At 50.8% G+C, this 18520-nt stretch overlaps 1 protein-coding gene across 1 annotated transcript; it reads right to left on the bottom strand.

Annotated features, from left to right (window-relative positions):
• Nucleotides 1–8623: 8623 nt before the first annotated feature.
• LOC144301965 (uncharacterized) lies at nt 8624–11159 on the bottom strand. The gene is made up of 2 exons (XM_077879219.1): nt 10247–11159; nt 8624–10180 (listed from the first exon to the last, which is right to left on the bottom strand). Exons 1-2 carry the CDS (start codon nt 11073–11075, stop codon nt 9540–9542), a joined length of 1470 nt encoding a protein of 489 aa, XP_077735345.1. The 5' UTR covers nt 11076–11159; the 3' UTR covers nt 8624–9539.
• Nucleotides 11160–18520: the final 7361 nt, after the last annotated feature.

The following is an 18520-nucleotide window of genomic DNA, read 5'->3' as shown; positions in this document are numbered from 1 at the left end:
TTCTGCAATTATAATTCAGTACCCATTTTGATACTGGTGTGTTGTTTGTTATCCTTCTGAATTATATTTAGGGTATTTAAGTATACAATTCTGGGAAGGGGGCCACAGGCCTCACTGGTCTGCTGCGAGGAGCTACGGCGCTTCCCAGTTCTGTGCTATGAGTCTGGCAGGTGCTCTTCAGGGAACCCTCGCAACCACACTGGGAAGTGGGTACTGACCATCCGCCCGCTTAACAGATGGAAAGATTGAGGCTCACAGAGTGGATACGTCCCCCTGGGATGCTGAGCAGCAAGTGGCAGAGCCGGACTCCAACTCCAGAAATCCTGGTCTCCCCTTCCATCCCACCTGCTAGCACGTCCTCAGACACCCAGCGAGGCAGGCCCCTCTCCCTCTGGAAGCCCCTCTCCTGGAATCACGGGTGAGCAGGGTTTGTCTGAAATAATTAATTGACTGTTACCCAGAAGCAGAAACCCACCAAAGAGAGATGAGACAAGCGTTCGGCTCACCTGATTTTTAAGCGGAAACCATGAGGCATCACCCCTCTCATGCTATTTAGTGAGCCACACTCACATGCCTCCAAGGGCACAGCGCGTGCAGCATGCGTGGTCCGTGCGGGACTGGGGTGGACGCTGGGCAGATGGGCTGGATTGAGGTGGGGAGGACAGGTGAGGAAGGAAAGGATGAGCAGGGGTGAGAGGGAGAGGACAGGGAAGCTGGAGGCAAATAGGAGACTAAGCCTAAGCGTGGGCAAATCACAGAAGGCAAGGGGCTCGGCCCTCCTCTTGCACAGATGTGAGTTCAAATTCTGCTCTGGCCTCACCAGCTCTGTGAACCGTGCTGCTTCCAGGCCTCACACCAAAGACTTTGCACCTGCCTCAGAGATGAGTGTGGGGTTGACAACTCTGCGTGTGGACAGGGAGCAGGCCTGGCCCTCGGTGGGTGCCCGTCCGTGGAGACACAGGCAATGTGAGCCTGATGTCATCTGGCACCATGAGCTGTTGCGGGCTTGGGCTTTGGGGACAGAACCTTTTCCCTGTCTTTTAATTTTTTTTAGATTTTATTTATTTAATCATGAGAGACACACAGAGAGAGGCAGAGACACAGGCAGAGGGAGAAGCAGGCTCCATGCAGGGAGCCCGATGTGGGACTCGATCCCGGGTCTCCAGGATCAGGCCCTGGGCCAAAGTTGGCGGCGTTAAACCGCTGGGCCACCAGGGCTGCCCCTTTTCCCCATCTTATCTCAGTCCTGCGTGTTGCCACTGGAACTTGCTCCCTACTCTCCATCTGCTCTTCATCTGGAAGCATCCTGGTCTCGTGGACCTGCCACCAGCCAGGCGCCGCAGCACCGGGACGAGCATCCCCAGAGCACCCAGCTGCGAGCCAGCAGCACCCTTCCTCCCTTAAGGTTTTCTGCACAAGGAGCTCGTGTCCCTCAGCATCTGTTGGCCGCGTCCCACCAGGGTGACTTGTCACTTCAGCTCATGCCATCTGCACACTCAGCATCCTGACGGTGACCCCCCCCCCCAAATCATGGAGGGAGCCCAGGATTCCCGCACTTGTCTTCCTAGCCCTTGGCTTTCACATTTCACAGCAGCACTGTCTTTTCCAAAAACAAAAAACAAAAACAAAAACAAAAGCCCGGCCCCCTCCATCCCCAGCCGTGGCTTCTCGGCAACCCCCCTTACACAGCTTGGCAACGGAAAATAGCAAGTTCCTTTTCCAAACATCCTCGGGTAAAGTACGCAGGGCCCTGAAAACCAGGCCGCGCCACCTTCCGGGTGGTGAAATCGCCACCTTGGTTTCCTATTGTCAAGAACCTGACCCGGTCACCAGGCCAGGGACAGGTTCCCTGCTCTGGGTATGTGGCCGGTCCTCTGATTTCCATGCAGGCTGGGGACGAGGGGCGAAGAGCCGCCGCCCCCGGGGCTCAGGAGGGAAGGTGCACAGTTCCCCAGGCTGGGGGCCAGGGCAGGGCGTCTTTCCTGGGTGAGTCCCCCCCACTCACGGGGGTCCCGTGCTCCCTGGGCAGCAGCTGAGCCCAGATGGCCAAAATGGGAGGCAGGGTCTTCCCACGGCTCAGGTCGGGATGGTCGCCGAACGCCCCTGCTGAGACACAGGGCATCTGCGTCAGGAGCCTTGGCAGATGCTCTCTTTCCAAAGGGACTTACCCGTGATTGCGGAATGGATGTGGCCTCACATTAAGATGTTTTATGACCCTGATTAACCAGGAGAGGGGAGCTGGAGGGAGGCGGTGACTAATCCTCCCACAGGGGAGCCGGACCCCATCATCCCCACGTAGACAGAGAGGCTGGAGCAGCCAGTGGGGGGGTCTGCTCCCCCGCTCCCACCAAGGAGAAGCCCAATTCCAGCCTGGGCGGGAACCTCAGGCCTGCTGGTGGCCTGTGCGGGGCAGAGACCTGTTCCTGCCCCCGGAGGGGGTGCTGTCGAGCACAGACATCTTATGTAGGACAGAGGGAGCTGTGGCCTGGGAGGTGGCATCTGCATGCCGGGGGGGACAGGGAGCCCAGACCCCACTAGGGAGGGCTGTCCCGGAGGGGTCCCGGCTGCCCCCTTTGAGACAGGTGTAAGAAGGAGTCACAGGAGGACACAGCCCCTGACATCCCTCAGGGTCTTAGCTTGGGCCCCACCGGAAGGCTCTTTGCCAGCCCGAATCCTGAGCAAGTCCCTGCTTCTCTCAGGAAGAGTGTGTTCTCCCGGTTTGGCTTCCCTCTCCGCTTGGCCCAGAAAGCTCAAGGCTAAATTTCAGAGCCTGGTCAGGTTCTCCAATTCCCATAATACATACGGAGCATTCTGACCCCCCACCCCTCGCCAGTCTTTCTGTCTTAGTTCTCTGCCCTGATCTCTCGGGCATTGGTGTTTCTGGTTCTCAGTTTTAGGGCGCCCGGCCCTGTGTGCATCTCCGGTCCACACGGAACGAGGGCGAGGGTAATAAGGAGCTCATCTGTCTGTCCTGCTCGGCTGGGGGTGTGTCCAGGGTGTCCATCCACATGACCACCCATGTTCCCAGAGGAAATCCTCTCTTAAATCCACCCAGAAGCAGAAAGGGTGGGGTCAGGCACGGGGCACCCAATTATAGAACCAACCCATCTGGGCCCAGGGGCCGGTGAAGGGGGTCTTCGTGCCCAAGACTCTCCTCACTGTTTCAGAGGAGTGAACTAGCTGCATCTATCAATGTGAACAATTCTCCAGAACAGACGACTGAGCCATAAGTCAAGCTGCAGAAGAATATGTACAAGATGATATTTTCAAAATGATTTTAAAACATTTTTTTAAGATTTTATTTATTTATTCATGAGAGACACAGAGGGAGAGGCAGAGACACAGGCAGAGGGAGAAGCAGGCTCCACACAGGGAGCCCGACGTGGGACTCGATCCCAGGACCCTGGGGTCATGCCCTGAGCCGAAGGCAGATGCTCAACTGCTGAGCCACCCGGGTGCCTTGGGTTTAAATTTTAAGTTGTTTTCAGCAGTTGGCTTGTTTATGAGATGGCACTCTGGCCACCAAACTGAAGATGTCTGGCCTGTCAGAGGTCAGGGCAGGGCCTGCCTTGAAAGACCCTAGTCCTTCCCGCTTTTCCAATGGCTCACCTACATCTGTGGGAATTGGCTACTGGGCCCAGGGACACAGGGACACAGCCGGTGGCCTCAGCCAAGGCACCACGCAGAGTCAGCAGGTCCATGTGGGGATGCAGGGAAGCCCCCTTGGGGGGTTCCAGCAGGCCAGAGCCCTAATCCATGAACAGGGATGGGGTTCCTTCCTGGGCCACTCCCAGGAAGCTGTGGCTGGGTGCAGTGAGGGACACCTCAGCTCGGGCACAAAATCTGAGAGGGGGTCACCTCAGGCCCGCTGTGATGGCTATCACCAGAGAACAAAAACAGGAAGGAGCCAGGGGTCGGTGAGGACGTGGAGAAATTGGAACCCTTGTGCCTTGCTGGTGGGAATGTAAATGCGGTAGCCGCTGCAGGATCCAGTGATTGTGCTTCGGGGTGTATACGCTCCAAGGAACTCCACAGATACTTGCGCCCCGCCGTTCGCAGCAGCATCACTTACAATACCGGAAGGTACCAGAAGGTACAAAGAACCAAAATACCCATTGATGGACACGTGGGTTAACTAAATGCACTCTCAGCCACACACAGAATCTTATTCGGGCTTAAAAAGCCATGAAGTGGATCCCTGGGTGGCTCAGCGGTTTGGCGCCTGCCTTTGGCCCAGGGCGCGATCCTGGAGTCCGGGGATCGAGTCCCACGTCGGGCTCCTTGCATGGAGACTGCTTCTCCCTCTGCCTGTGTCTCTGCCTCTCTCTCTCTTGCTCTCTATGTCTATCATGAATAAATAAATAAAATCTTAAAAAAAAAAGCCATGAAGTTCTGACACCTGCTGCTCTGAGGGTGACCCTTAGAGTCACCATGTGCAGCACAAGGGGCCAGTCCCCAAGGACAGGCGTTGTGTGATTCCATTTAAATCAAGCTTCTGGAGCAGTCAGGTTCTTAGACATGGAAAGGAGACTAGAAGGTGCCAGGGGCTGGGGGCTGTGGGTAGAGGGGGGTTTGTGTTTTATGGGGGCAGAGTCTCAGTTTGGGAAGATGAAAAGTTCCGGTGGTGGATGGTGGGGTGTTTGCAGAAAAATGGGAAATGTGCTTCATGCTACTGAATCTGACACTTAAAAATAGGCAAGTGTGCCTGGCTGGCTACGCTGGGTAAGCCTCTGACTCTTGGTTTTGGCTCAGGTCATGGTCTCGGGGTCCTGGGATCCTGGGGTCCGGCCCTGGCTTAGGCACCACGCTCAGCAGGAAATCTCCTTCTCTGCCTCTCTCTCCCTCTGCCCCTTCCCCTGCTCTCTCTCTCTCTCTCTCTCTCAAATAAATAAATCAAATCTTTTATTACAGAGAGAGAGAGAGAAGGACCCCTGGGTGGCTCAGGGGTTGAGTGTCTGCCTTCGGCTCAGGGTGTGATCCTGGAGTCCCAGGATCGAGTCCCACGTCGGGTTTCCTGCAAGGACCCTGATTCTCCATCTGCCTATGTCTCTGGCTCTCTCTTTCTCTCATGAATAAATAAATAAAATCTTTAAAAAAGAGAGAGAGGGCCAGTGGGACAGTAGGGGGAGAGGGAGATGCAGACTCCTGCTGCACAGGTAGCCTAATGCAGGGCTTCATCCCGGGACCCCGAGATCATGACCTGAGCCCAAGGCAGATGCTTGACTGACTGAGCCACTCAGGCGCCCCATAAATAAACAAATCTTTAAAAAATTGGTAAAATAGTAAGTTATATATGTATATTTTGTAATAAATAAAAAAATTTAAGGCATGCCCAGAAAACTCAGTAATCAAGATAAATATTTGCACGCTATATTGTTCTTAAGGATCAAAATTTATGCAGAAAACCCCATGATGAACAGAATGGCAACATTTTACATAAAGGGGACTTGAACTTCGGGCTCTCCTGGCTCCACTGCGGTGCAGCCTGGCCCTAACAGTTACCCTTTTGGAGATCATCACTGAGCTTCCTCCCTCGGGGGCAGCCCCGCGTGGCAAGAATTCTTTTTCTTGTTGCACATGCGGGTAAATGAGGCTCCTAGGATGGAAGTCACGTGCCCCCAGGCCACCCTGTGCCTCCGGCCTCCGCAAAGCTGCCTCCTGGCTGCACACAGCTCTGCACTCGGGCTGCCAGCAGCTGCCACCAGCCTCCTCCTGAGACAGAAGCCGGAGGTCAGAGCCCGAGCTGGAGATTTCCATCCTATCTCGGGAATTTTGTGAGAAGCTGGTAAATGCGTGGCTTTCCCTCCTGTGATTTTGCTTCATCTGTTTTTTTTCTTTTTTTTAATTTCCGCTGCTCCATCTGTGATGATGAGATTTTTCTGGCTCTGTAATCTGGTCTAATAAGCCCTAATTATTAAAGCTTCCCTGACAACGCTGTGCTCCCTGGCTCCCGGGAAGCCGGGCCATAGAGGGACCCGGGCACAAGGTCTCTGCCCTCCCGGGAGGGGCATGGGTCACCACTTGCCTCTTGGTCAACGTCACATCCTGCGACCTTGCCTGCCTCGTCCTCAGCGGTACCCAAACCTGCCGGACACACAGAAGACGCTTCATAAATCCTTGCTGAGTGAGTGAGGGAATGAAAAAAAATCAAAGTCTAATCAGTGTAGAACACATTAAAAATTACACACACTCATTTTGGCAGGTGTCCTTGAAACATGTACCCGGGGCAATTGTCAGATGAGAATTTGCTGGCTGAAATAGGAAAGCAAGAGATTTCGTGATGCTTTAAAAACCCTGTCTTGAATCTCTCTCTTTCTAATCTACAGTTGAGGTGGACACAGTAACAACACATATGCTTTAACCCCAAAAGAGGTGAAAATATAATTAGTCACCAAATACGTTGATAGATGATGAGTTTGCCCTTGATGTGACCATAAAGGCACAGACCATTGAGCCACCAGACGGGCGCTCAAGGACAAATGAGTGTGTGAGTGTGGTCTGAAGGCGTTGACTTACCTTCAGGCTAAAGAGATTCCTTCCTTGCTGTTCCTGGGCCTGGGAGGAGCGGCTCCTCCGTGGCTTGCCTCCCCGAGAGGCACCTCGAGTCTACGGTCCCTTGTGCTCCTCTGAAACGGACGAGGTGGCCCGTGTAGGACAGGCCCTGGGCAGGCTGAGTGGGCACGGCGCAGGTGCCAGGGCAGCGTCTATATTGCCTCCTGCCCCTGCCCTCCCAGCTCGGAGTCCCCCGGCTCCTGGGAGCTAACTGCACATCTGGCCTTGCTCACCCAGACGAGGCTGTGAGGGGCCCTGACTGTGGCCTGTGCTGTGCTTTCTGCCAGAAAGGCCCCCGCTCCCTTCAGCGTCCCCCGCTCCCGAACCATCCTCATCTAAGGACCCTGCCACTCCAGGTCTGCTCCCAGCACAGACAGCCCACGGGGAGTGCAGGGTCTCAGCTCCACGACCCGAGGAATCAGAATCCTTCTATACCCAAGGTCTTCAGGAAATTCCAATGCTCTTTAAAGTGGGAGACACCTGGTAAGTCCTGCTCACCCTCAGTCTTCAGCTCAGAGGCCACTTCCTGCAGGGAGCCCTCCTGCCCTGCTCCCCACCCCACCCGCAGAGGGACAGTTCCAGAGCCCAGCGATGGGTGCACATGCCCCCTTCATGAGCACTTGCAGTCCCTGAGTCCTCCCCTCTGCTGCGGGGGACTTGGCAGGAGGACATTTCTTACTGTCGTGGTTCCCACGTGTAGCAGCATCGGCTAGACTGAGGGAGTCCGTGTGCCCACCTGGGGGTCCTCATTGAATCCCTCTGGAAGCTGCCCTTGGGGTCCCCGTTGTGGGAGCCGCTGGGAGGTGAGACCACCAGCTCTCGGGGGCCTTCAGGTACGGTGGGGTCTGGGGGGAGCCCACGAGGACACGCCTACTCCACGCTCGCCTCCCTGGAGGCCAGGCCTCCCATGGGGGGATGGGTCCAGGCCTTGCTGACTTTCCCCAGGGTCGCCCTGTAGAGATTTTGCTAAGGGTGATGTGGGGACAACCAGACCACACACGGGGTTCAGAAAAGGTCTGAGTCTCTCTTCCTGCCTCTCCTCTGACCCCCCAATGGCCCAACCTTGGTCCCAGTCTGTCCTCCTGCATCTCCATGATGACCAGGCCAGGGCAGTCCCCTGGGCTCCATGCAGACCTCTGTCCCCTTACCCCCCCAGACCACCTCCTGTCCCCTGCATCTCAGCCTGAATGTCCCTCCGGGTGTGGCCCCTGACCCCGCCAGCCACCACCCATTGGGAATTCTCTGCAGGGCAGACAATCCTCCTCCTTGTAGCTTTGTTCTTGATTCTCTGGCCTCGCCAGTCACTAGGAGGAAAGCTCGGGGGTCCACGGACTTCCCTGGGTTGTGGCTTCCATCCCACACGCACCCCACCCACTCCACCAGCGCCAAAGCCATCGGAGAAGCTGCTGGATGCTCACTGCACATGTGGGCGCCGATGAGACAGTGACACACACGCACACATTGGATCCTCGGAGTCCCGGGCGCTGGTCCTTCTCCAAATCGCTCTGGACCCCTGTGTGCCTGCTTTGTGCCCGAGGCTGACTCCCCTGCTGCTCTCCCTGGCCCCAGGGTGGCTGCCCTGCTCCTGCCATGCCAGGGGGACTGGAAGACAGAGGGGCACATCTCCCCGTTCCTGGGACAGCCCCCCACGGGGCTCAGCGGGGCCACCTCCCTGTCCTCCCTGCAGGCCCAGGGCTGGGACCAGCACCCCTGCTCCTGGAGGCCGGGGGCCCCCTCCCGGGTCCTGGCCTCCTCCCTGCCACAGCTCGGGACTGTCCTCTGGCCTCTGTCTCCTCTGCCCCTTGTGGGGGGAGAGCTCCTGCTTGGGGTCTGTGCTGGGACACGAGGGCCTCTGCTCCCTGGGAATAAGATCCGGGAGTCTGTCCTCTATTAACACAGTAAACACACACGGTTTTTTTTTCTGTTATTTATTTATCAATAAGCAAAGTTTACAATTTTCCACTATGGTTTTACATTTTCTGGGACTCACAGAGCAGATGAGGGTGTCTAGATTCGGCATCGGGGGTGTGTACGTGCACACCCAGGGGCAGGGGAGTGTGTGTTTGCCACGAGGAGAAAGCTTAGCAATTGGGACTGCATCCAATTCACCAATGTGAAACAACAAATGGTATCTTTTTTTTTCAACAAAGTATCTTAAGCTAAACAATAAAGTTTACGAAAAGAAATTACAGAACAAGAAATTACAGAACAAGAAATTATTGCAAGCTCTTAAGTTTTTTATCTTTACAATTAGGACTGAACTAATCCTATGATTTATAACTAAATAATAAGAATTTAGGAATAAAATGTGATTGAAGACTAAAATATGAATTTAGGACTATAATAGTAATTTAGAACTAAGATATGAAAAATTTGAATTTAAGACTAAAGTATGAATTTTGGTCTACATTTGAATTTAGTACTAAAATATGAATAGGGCTGCAATATGAGTTTAGGACTAAAATATAGATTTAAGACTAAAATATGAATTTAGGACTAGAATTTGAATCTAGGACTAAAATTTGAATTTAGGACTAAAATACAAATTTAGGACTACATTAACAATTATACGTAGTTTCAGTGGGATGTTGTTTTTTTTTTCTCTTTTCTTTTTTAAACCAATCACATTTGATTCACATAAATATTGAGTTACTTCTGTACCTGTCCCCGTCCTAGCGCCCAGAAGTGGTCTTGTTTTGAACATCTCTCTCCTCGTCAACCTTAAGGGATGTGGTAAGTCATAGTGGATTAATTAAAATCAAAATATCACACCTATAGTATAGAACTCTAAAGCATCCGATGGGGAACCTACATACTTAGGAGACTAGTAACCAAGCTCTGCGGCCACAGCACAGCAGGAAGGTCATAATGCTGTCGTGCTCAGCGTGACTGTGGCCCGAGCTGAGCAAGAGCAGCCTCGCTGGAGAGAGGGCATCAGGCCTGGTGCGCAGAACTCCAGGCCGGGGCTGTGCCGGGGGGGTGGCTGTTCAGGACCCAGCTGCCCCGAGCCCCGTCCCACCCACAGGGGCCCGGGATCCCTGTGCCCTCCCAGTGCGACCTTCCTCCTTCCTGGGGGCCTGACCACCCCGGGCCCCCCCGCACACTTGCCAGCCTCCGGGGGCTGCGGGCGGAGCAGGGGGGCCAGTCGGGAAAGGCCGGCAGGTCCTCTCCAACACGGCCAGCCTCTGCCTCTTGCGGGCATTCTCTTGCCTCAGCTGCTGGAACTTTCTCTCGCTGGACGCAGCTGCCTCCCAGCCTTTGGCGGCCCTGTCCTGATGGAAGAGGACCTCCTGGTGATAGTGGGCCATGGTTCTCTCCAGCTCCTGAGCCAGGTCCTGGGCGATCTTCTTGTGGAGGTTGCAAACCTGGTAGGTGCGGTTGAGGTCTCTATACAGGCCGGCCAGGCGCTTCTCTATCGCCAGGCACTGAGCTTCCTCTTGAAACAATTGGCGGTGAAGTTGCCGGGTGTGTTGGTCCTGTTCGTCCTCCTGCTTCTGAAGGATGAGCTTCAGCTGCTGAATCTGACTCTCAAGCTGGGAATTTTGTGCCTGCAAAGAGGCCTCCCGGGTTTGGAGACTGTGTATTTGTCGGACGAGCTCTGGGATCTCCGGCCTTTCTGCCCGGGGCTGTGTGGCTGTGTCCCCAGGCTCCCCTTCGGGTCGTCGAGGGGACACACTGAGGCCGCCACCGTCAGGGCCAGCCTTCAGGTCAACGGCTGCCCGCTGGACGGGGTGATCACCACATCCTGCTTCTCTCTTTGGCTGGACCCCCCTGTTCTCGGCCCCCCCTAGTTTCGCAGGGAGGTGGGGCGAGGGGACGGCCTGCAGGCCCGGGTCTACACTGGGTGCGGACCGGCTGGCTGGACCTCTCGGGACCGGCTCCATGCCTGCCTCCCCCTGCTCCAGCCTTTCTTCTCGCTCCTTGTCCTGTCCTCTCTGCCTGCATCTCGAAATTTCACTGTGGAGCAGATCTGGACTTTCTGGAAAGTGAACGTTCTCCCTCACGTCCTTCTGGGCTTCGCTCGGCAGTTGGTCCCCAGCCTCCTCTGATGATCTTAGGATGGGTTTGTCCCCAGGAACTCGGGGACATTGAAGACGTCTCTTCCGTGCCATCTTCACAAAGTTGAGAGTGTTCCAAAGTAACAGCGTGTCCAGGTTTCTATTAAATGCCAACAAGCACAGGATTTGTAACCTGGGCGGGCTGACCTCCCCCCTGGGAGGCCTGTGGGCGTCATCTGTCTGTGTGGTGGCCACTCTCTTCTCACTGGGGGCTCCACAGACTCCGTGGGGGGCAGAGCAGCTTGTGCCCAGGGCCTTCCCTCTTCGGGGAGTGAGTCGTCTCTTCACGAGGAAAACCAGCCCCACGGTACACAGCAGCATGGCCCAGGGAAACACAGGGCCACATGGGCTGTGTCCCCAGCTGCCAGTAATCACCAGCAGCGCTTGCCACAGGCACTCCAGGACCAGCTGGAAAGTGGATCCGGTGGCCGAAGCCGGGCCCTCCAAGGCTGTGTAGAGCTCCATAGCTCTGGCTCCGAGTGCCAGCGTCCTGTGGGCCACAACTGCCCACTCAGAACCCTGTGGAGAGTTCCATCTCTAAAGTAAACAAGTTCCAGGCAACCAGGGCATGTCGGTTGGTTGGGGGAGGGGAGCCCAGCAGGGTCTTGAAAACAGTTCTCCCTAACTGCTCTGAAGGAGAACGTGATCTCAGTCACACAAGCATTGGGGGAGGTGGGAGGGTGGATCCCAGCCTGGAGCTGAGGCACCCACATCCCCCGAGGTCCTCCAGGGAACCTAGGGGGTCAAGGCAGGGCCAGGCCCTGTTTCTTTCTGGGCACAAGAGAAGTCAGGGCAGAGAGTTAGGGTCTCTTGCCCTGGCCTGGCCAATCCTCGATCTCATGTTCCTTCTGCTGCTGGGACTCCTGGTCCTGTCTGTCAAGGTCTCAGGGATCTCCCTCCTCTGAGGCTCCCTCCCTCTCTCATGTGGTCCCTGTGGGCAGGCTGGTCACTGGCAGGGTTGAGACCTGGGGTGTCCCCAGAGGTATTAACTAAGACTCCAGGATTCCACTGCTAACAACTCAGGAGAAATCCACTGGAACCAGCAGGGTCTAGAATTTCATTGCCTCTGTGGGGTTAGTCTGTCCTTGTTCACTGCAGGTGTTCCTGCAAGGAGGTGACTCTGCTACAGGGTGATACAGTGACCTGGTCTGTTTCCCTCATGGGGCCTCCATCTCCAACCTGTGCCTCCCCTCATGTCCAGGGGAAAGTACCCATTCCAAGGAGGCATCTTCAGAAGTAGGCCCCTGCGGATGGAATAGTTTGTATTTGGGATCAATTTGCCTCCTTTTATCACCTTAAACCACGGGTGGCTTCCTAGTATCTCTGTGGCAGAGCCAGGCTAAGAGTCCCCTTGTCCATCCCCTGGGACTCTGCCACGAGAGGCCTCTCCCCAGCCCCTTTTCTGAGAAGAAAAAGAGAGCTGTCAGAAAGTGGGTCTGGAGTCTCAAGTGGCTCCGGGCTTAGGCTGCAGGGGCCCTGCAGATGGACAGACAGATGCTCCCTCCACCAGACTTGTTGCTCTGGGAGGAGGTGCCCATGGTCTGAAGTGAGAGTTGCTTCCTTTTGATTTTTTTTTTTTTTTAATATTTTTTTTTTAATATTTTTTTTTTTGTAAATTTTTTTTTTTATTTATTTATGATAGTCACACAGAGAGAGAGAGAGAGAGAGAGAGAGAGAGAGAGAGGCAGAGACACAGGCAGAGGGAGAAGCAGGCTCCATGCACCGGGAGCCCGATGTGGGATTCGATCCCGGGTCTCCAGGACCGCACCCTGGGCCAAAGGCAGGCGCTAAACCGCTGCGCCACCCAGGGATCCCCTCCTTTTGATTTTTAATTAGCCTTTATTTTTTAAAAGTAGTTTTAGGAGTGAAGAAAACTTTGAATGGAATGGATGGAGAGCTCACACACACACCCTCTGGCTCCCCCATGGAGAACCCCCTCCTGCTGACAATAGGCCTTAGTGGGGTATATTTAGCACTAGTAATGAACCAAGGTTGGTATATTATTATCAACTATAGTCCACAATTCACATTAGGGTTCACTCTTAGTGCTGTACATTCTATGGTGGTTGACAAATGAACACAGTCATGTATGCACTACTACAGTGTCATACAGAATAGTTTCACTGCCCTGAAAATCCCTGGTGCTCCTCCTACTTATTCCTTCCTCCCTCTCCCGGAGGTCCTGGACATTTTCCTTGTCCTGTAGTTGGCTTGTGTGACATTAATACAGTGATCCCAGTTTTTTAAAATTAGTGTTAGTGTGGTCCATCCTTCTCCATCCCCTACTCTTAATCTGTGTCTTTATAGTGAAAGTGAACTTCTTGTAGACATTGTACAGTTAGTTGGTTATTTTTTAATCCATTCAGATAGTCTCTGTCTTTTAAGTCATATATTTAGACCATTGACATTTAAAGTAATTACTGGTATATGTGGATTAATACCTATCACATTTCTGTTTTCCCTTGTTGCTCTTGTTCTGTTTCTTTTATTCCCCCCTTTAATTCCTTTTGTGCATTCTGTGGTTTTAGTTGAGAAATTTATAGGTTTCTGTTTCATCTTCTTAGAATCATGCTTCTTTTAAAAATCTGTAGTAGTGCACTTGACAGTGCACATTTACAACTGACCCAAGTCCATAGCCAGAACCTGCTTCCCCCTTAGGGTTCACTTCTGCTGATTTTAACGTCTTTAGTGTCGGGAGATGTTATGGGTTGAACTCTGTTCCTCCAGACCTCGAATATTGAAGTCCTAACTCCTGTCCCATAACTCAGAATGTGACTTTATTTATAGAGTCTTTACAAAGGTAACCAAGTTAAACAGAAGTCACTTGGATGGGCCCTAATCCATCTATTAGCCGGGGAGAGAGGCCTGGAGCAGATTCTTCCTCAGAGTCCTCAGAAGGGACCAATCTTGCCAACACATTGCTTCAGGACTCCTGGCCTCTGGAAGCGTGAGAGAATAGATTTATGTCACTTAAGCCTCCCAGCCTGTGTATTGTATGACAGCTACCCCAGGAAGCCAATACAGAAGAGAAGAAATGAGGTGACCAACAGAAAGAGGGGCAGAGATGGTCAGGATGAGACAAGCAAAGGGTGCAGTGTGTCCATGTTTAAGTGTGAGTGTGCATGTATGTGTGCACAGTGCACACGAGTGAATGTGTGTGCAAGTGTGAGACAGAATGTGTGCAGTGATCATGTGTGAGTGGACATGTGTTTTTGTGCCACGATGCACATAAAGTATGAGTGTGTGTGTGCACCTGTGTTCTGAGGATCGTCTTATTCCCAACTGTGGGGCTGACTACAGAGACATATCAGTGAACATGTGGACCCCCAACACCTATCTCAGTGCCTAGTAAGGCTGATTCCTTGTCACCTCTTGTTGCAATACTACCTCTTGTTGCACATCTTGTTGCAATGCTACCACTGTTATGCCAGTTATTGAATAGACCCCAGCCACAGATGCAGGTGAAACAATGGGAACCAGGCCTTTGTGCTGGATGGAACTCACATGCTCTTACCTTCTTTATACCCAGGCTCCTTCACTAAAGTGGCTCCCAGAAAGCAGACAGTGTCTGGCTTTCAGTAATCTGTACATTCCTAGTGGTTGACATTTAAGAGCTGCTTGTGAATGAATGGCTGAGTGGAGGGTGAATGCAAAAATAAATGAATGAAAGGTAACCAAACTTGGTGCCTCCCTTGGGAATATGCTATGGGGTCCATACATAGCTTGGGAAAGCAGAAGCCCAGGCTCATACAAATTTGATTGAAAATACTAGTCCAATTGCTCAGGGTCTGAAAACTATGAACAGAGTGTTGTGTCTTTGAGATGATGGATTGACTTTCTCCTTGGGGTGGGAAGGTGAACAGCACCTATGGTACTGCTGACAATGACCTGGGACAGATGCAGCAAGCCAGCGTGGCAGTGTTGAGTGTCTGTCTGACCCCTAAGCTGGGACACCCGCTCTGGGTTCCAACCCCTGGAGGCCTCCACCACCCTCAAACCAGAGTCCGCAGGCATGATGGATCAGGGGTCACTGCTGAGACCAGAAGTACTTCTGGTTTCAATATAGGGCTCTAATCTCGCCAAGCCTCAGTTCCCACATCTGCAAAATGAGCATAATGAAACCGACTTCCCAGGGTCCCAAGGAGATGATGAATGAAAGCAAGATTTGCCAATGCTACTGTATTTCACAATTATTAATTACATGTTTGCACTGTGATGAAAAATAACCTCTTTGGTAGCCAATTTGGTGGAGTTTACTAGCAAATGATGAAGGTGTTTCTCATGGGCTTTACATGGAAATGGAACATAGCCAATGCATAATACTCTTTGCATGAGACCTCATGTTCTTTGTACTATTTGTCGTCCTCAATATCCCTAGGACATGTCATCCTCCAGCCAACACAGGCCATGGGCTCTCATGAATCAGAATTTCTGGTCCCATGCCTCACAAATACACATGTATGTGTTGAGTCCTGGCTATCGACTTGGATAGTATGAGGCCATAGACACGGAAACTGCTGGTGGGGGTCAGATTTAGCAATCCTGGGCTATCTTGCCATCTGAACATGACTTTAGGAGGCAAGAAGGGGGCAGTTACTCATAGCACATGGGACAAAGGCTATGTCAATTCCAGTTGTGAAGGTGTCATCATCAGCTATGACCAAAAATGGTATTTCCCTTAATGTCAGATTTCAAGTAGAATCACATGTTCAAACCCTGCCCAGGAGTTTCAAAAGACTTACACAATAAGGGATTACCCCCTTCACTGCTTTGGGCCTCACCCTTCTGTGTTGCTCTTACAGAAAAGACAGATTAACATCTGGCCCAGATTATGGGATTTGAGCATCTGCTCAAACTAAACTAGCTGCCTCCAGCTGCCACGTGTATGAGAACTATGTGTCCTTTGGGTAGGAGGCTCATGGATAATTTTAAAACTCAAATTGAGGGCTGTTTAAAACAGAACAGAAGGAGGAACTAGAAGCTTGGGGGGAGCCCCTGGGTAGGATTTATAACGACTTACCCAAAACATGGCATGGTTATCATGGCAAGAGGACAACATTGGGAAACAGAAGATCTAAGTCTGAGTCCTGATTGAGCTAAGTGCCAGGTTCATCACTGAATTCTGTGCCTGGGTTTCTCCTTATGAAAACAGAGACATGACTGCCAGGAGCCCTATTTTCTAAGAGACTGCTGCTGGAATGCTTTGCTCATGACTTAAAAAAAAGCCTTCCAGGTCACTGACTTCTTGCTGTCTTAAACAAATGAAAGATCCATCCATCCACTGCCACCCAGTGACTCCACCTTATGGAGGGGAAACTGAGGCACAGAGTGATGAAGTCACATGCCCAAGGTCATGCACTGCTGCATGAGTGAGAATGATAACCCATGGTCAAGCCAAAGCACAATAAACCCTACTGCCAACTAGCTTGATTTTTTTCCAAAGAGGTAATGAAACAGGTTACTACCTTCTATGTCCCCTCTGTTCCCTGTCCATCTGCTTTGGTTCCCATATCCTACAACTCACACACCCAACAGAGCAGCCCCTTCAGGCTCTAAATCATTCCCACTCACGAGTGTCCACCATTTGCAGATCTGAGGGAAGCCCTCTGGGGCCCTTGTATAGAGAAGAGCCAGGGTATGGTGTGGCCTAAAGGCAATTTAAGTTTGCTTCTTCACCACCATGTGTACAAGCTGGGAGGTAGGCCACATGCACCTCATCTCTTCATGATCTGTTTTGACTGTTAAGAAAAATGAACGTTTATAAAAAAAAAAAAAGAAAAAGAAAAATGAACGTTTAAAACATGGTGAAATATATTACGTTAAAAAAAGATTTAGAATTGGAGCAACACATGAAAAAGGAAAAGACAGTGAAGGATGGTAGGAGGGATTGTAGACTACCCATTTCACCTTTTGCAAGTGAACTTTTTCCTTATTATGGAGAACTTTAGACAGTTCTTTTTTTGCTTTAAATTAAATTGCTCATTTTAATTGGCTATGAAAGGGTAAGATTAGAAGGATGGACAATGGATCGAAGAGGAGAAAGGAAAATCATCCTCACTCGACTTCTGGTCACCTCCCTGCCCCTTGTTCTACTCTGAGTTCTGGCTGAGTCGCTTGGCTTTCCAGAACAGTTCTCAAAGTAAGGTGCATAGACACCTGTGGGGGCTCTGACACCTTTAAGGGGATCCTCAAAGTCACCCTTGCAAAAGTAAAGATGGATAAAATTGTGGGACCTTAGCATTAAACTGTCCCAGCCATCATTGCCTTCTTCATTACCATGTACTCCTAGGAAAATAAACAAACAAATCCGTTCCATTTAAGAACATCCTTGATAAAGTAGTGAAAAATAATTTTAAGTGAATACACATCTTTTTAACTTCTAGGTAATAGATGGTACACATGAAGAATTGCTGCACACAAAGGCAGCTTGGTTGTCCCAGGAAATGCAGTTGTGTATTTATGTGAGTTGCAAGCTAAACTAACCACTTTATCATGGACACCATTTTTATCTGTAAGAATAACAGACAAGTCATGTTTATTCAGCCTTGGGTATCTGACAGGTATGTCCTCAAAAGTAAATGAAATGAGTCTGTCACTTCAAAGAAAACAACTTAGACTCTTTGTTGCCAATGATAACATTTGAGCTTTCAAATGAAAATCTGAATTTTTGAAAATTTATACTGGCCGCTGTGAGCTTGATAGATTCCCAGTACTTTTCTGGTGAAATTGGTGATAAATGTAACAATGTGATCACTTGATATTGGATGTTGAAGTGGGTCAACATTTTGAAGCAATATTTTCTAAATGACTAATGCGTGATATTACAAAGTCACACATGGGTAAAAGATCCATTCAAAGTGCAAGACAGACCAATAAAATTTATTATAATCATAGGAAATTTTATTGATATGATTTCATATTCCAACTGCAATGAACCTTTAAAAAACTTCCATTTGCCAGGTTTGATATAGAATGAAACAATATCCACAATTATCCCAAACATCTCCCAAATACTCCTCTGTTCCAATTACATAGCTGTGTGAGGCCTAATTTCCTTCAAAATATATCACGAGAAAAAATACACAAGAAAATAGAAGAACCTAGATCCTTTCTTTTAAACCAGACATCAAATAAATTTGAAAACGTGTCAAACAATGACATACTCACTGTTTTGGGAAAAGTTATTTTTCATAAAAGTGTTAATGTTATTTTAAAAAGGAATTGTATTTTAAAATGTGTTTTATTTTATTTATTTAACCATGAGAGACACAAAGGCAGAGACATAGGCAGAGGGAGAAGCAGGCTCTGCATGGGGAGCCTGATCTGGGACTGATCCCAGCACCCCAGGATCATGACCTGAGCCAAAGGCAGATGCTCAACCACTGAGCCCTAAAATGTGTTCTAATTTCTCATATGGTGAACACTGATGACCAGTGGTATTCTAGTAAATGTTTAAGAACCAGCTCCTGAGGGGGCTTGAGGGAAGCCTGATTTATATAGGGCCTGCTGATTTTCATGGATTAAATATAAATGCTCTTATTACACCATCACATTCAAGGTACCAATATGTCACTGATACAAAGTTGGGAAGGGACCTGTTCCCACCCGCCTGTGGGGAGGGACTCCAGCACACCTCTGATATAACCCACCTGTTTGCTGGCATCCTGATGGACTCTGAAGTGTGTTTGAGAACCCATCTCCGAGGACCATCACTCTCACCTCTTGGTAAGTCAGCTCAGCCATGTCAGGCATCCTGAAGAAAGTCCTTGAAGTTCGAATGCTAACGGGGTTCCTCACATAAGCATCCTACAAACTCTTCTGTTATCTCTGCCAATCCCCCAACAAAGACAAGGTGCCTGTATCTTTCTATTCTAATCCCCCCCCCCTTTTTTTTTAAATTCTAATCCCTT

This window comes from Canis aureus, chromosome 30, assembly GCF_053574225.1.
Source record: "Canis aureus isolate CA01 chromosome 30, VMU_Caureus_v.1.0, whole genome shotgun sequence".
Classification (NCBI taxonomy): Eukaryota; Metazoa; Chordata; class Mammalia; order Carnivora; family Canidae; genus Canis; species Canis aureus.
The sequence above is the reverse complement of the archived record's forward strand: the minus strand, read 5'-3'. Positions and strand labels throughout refer to the sequence as shown.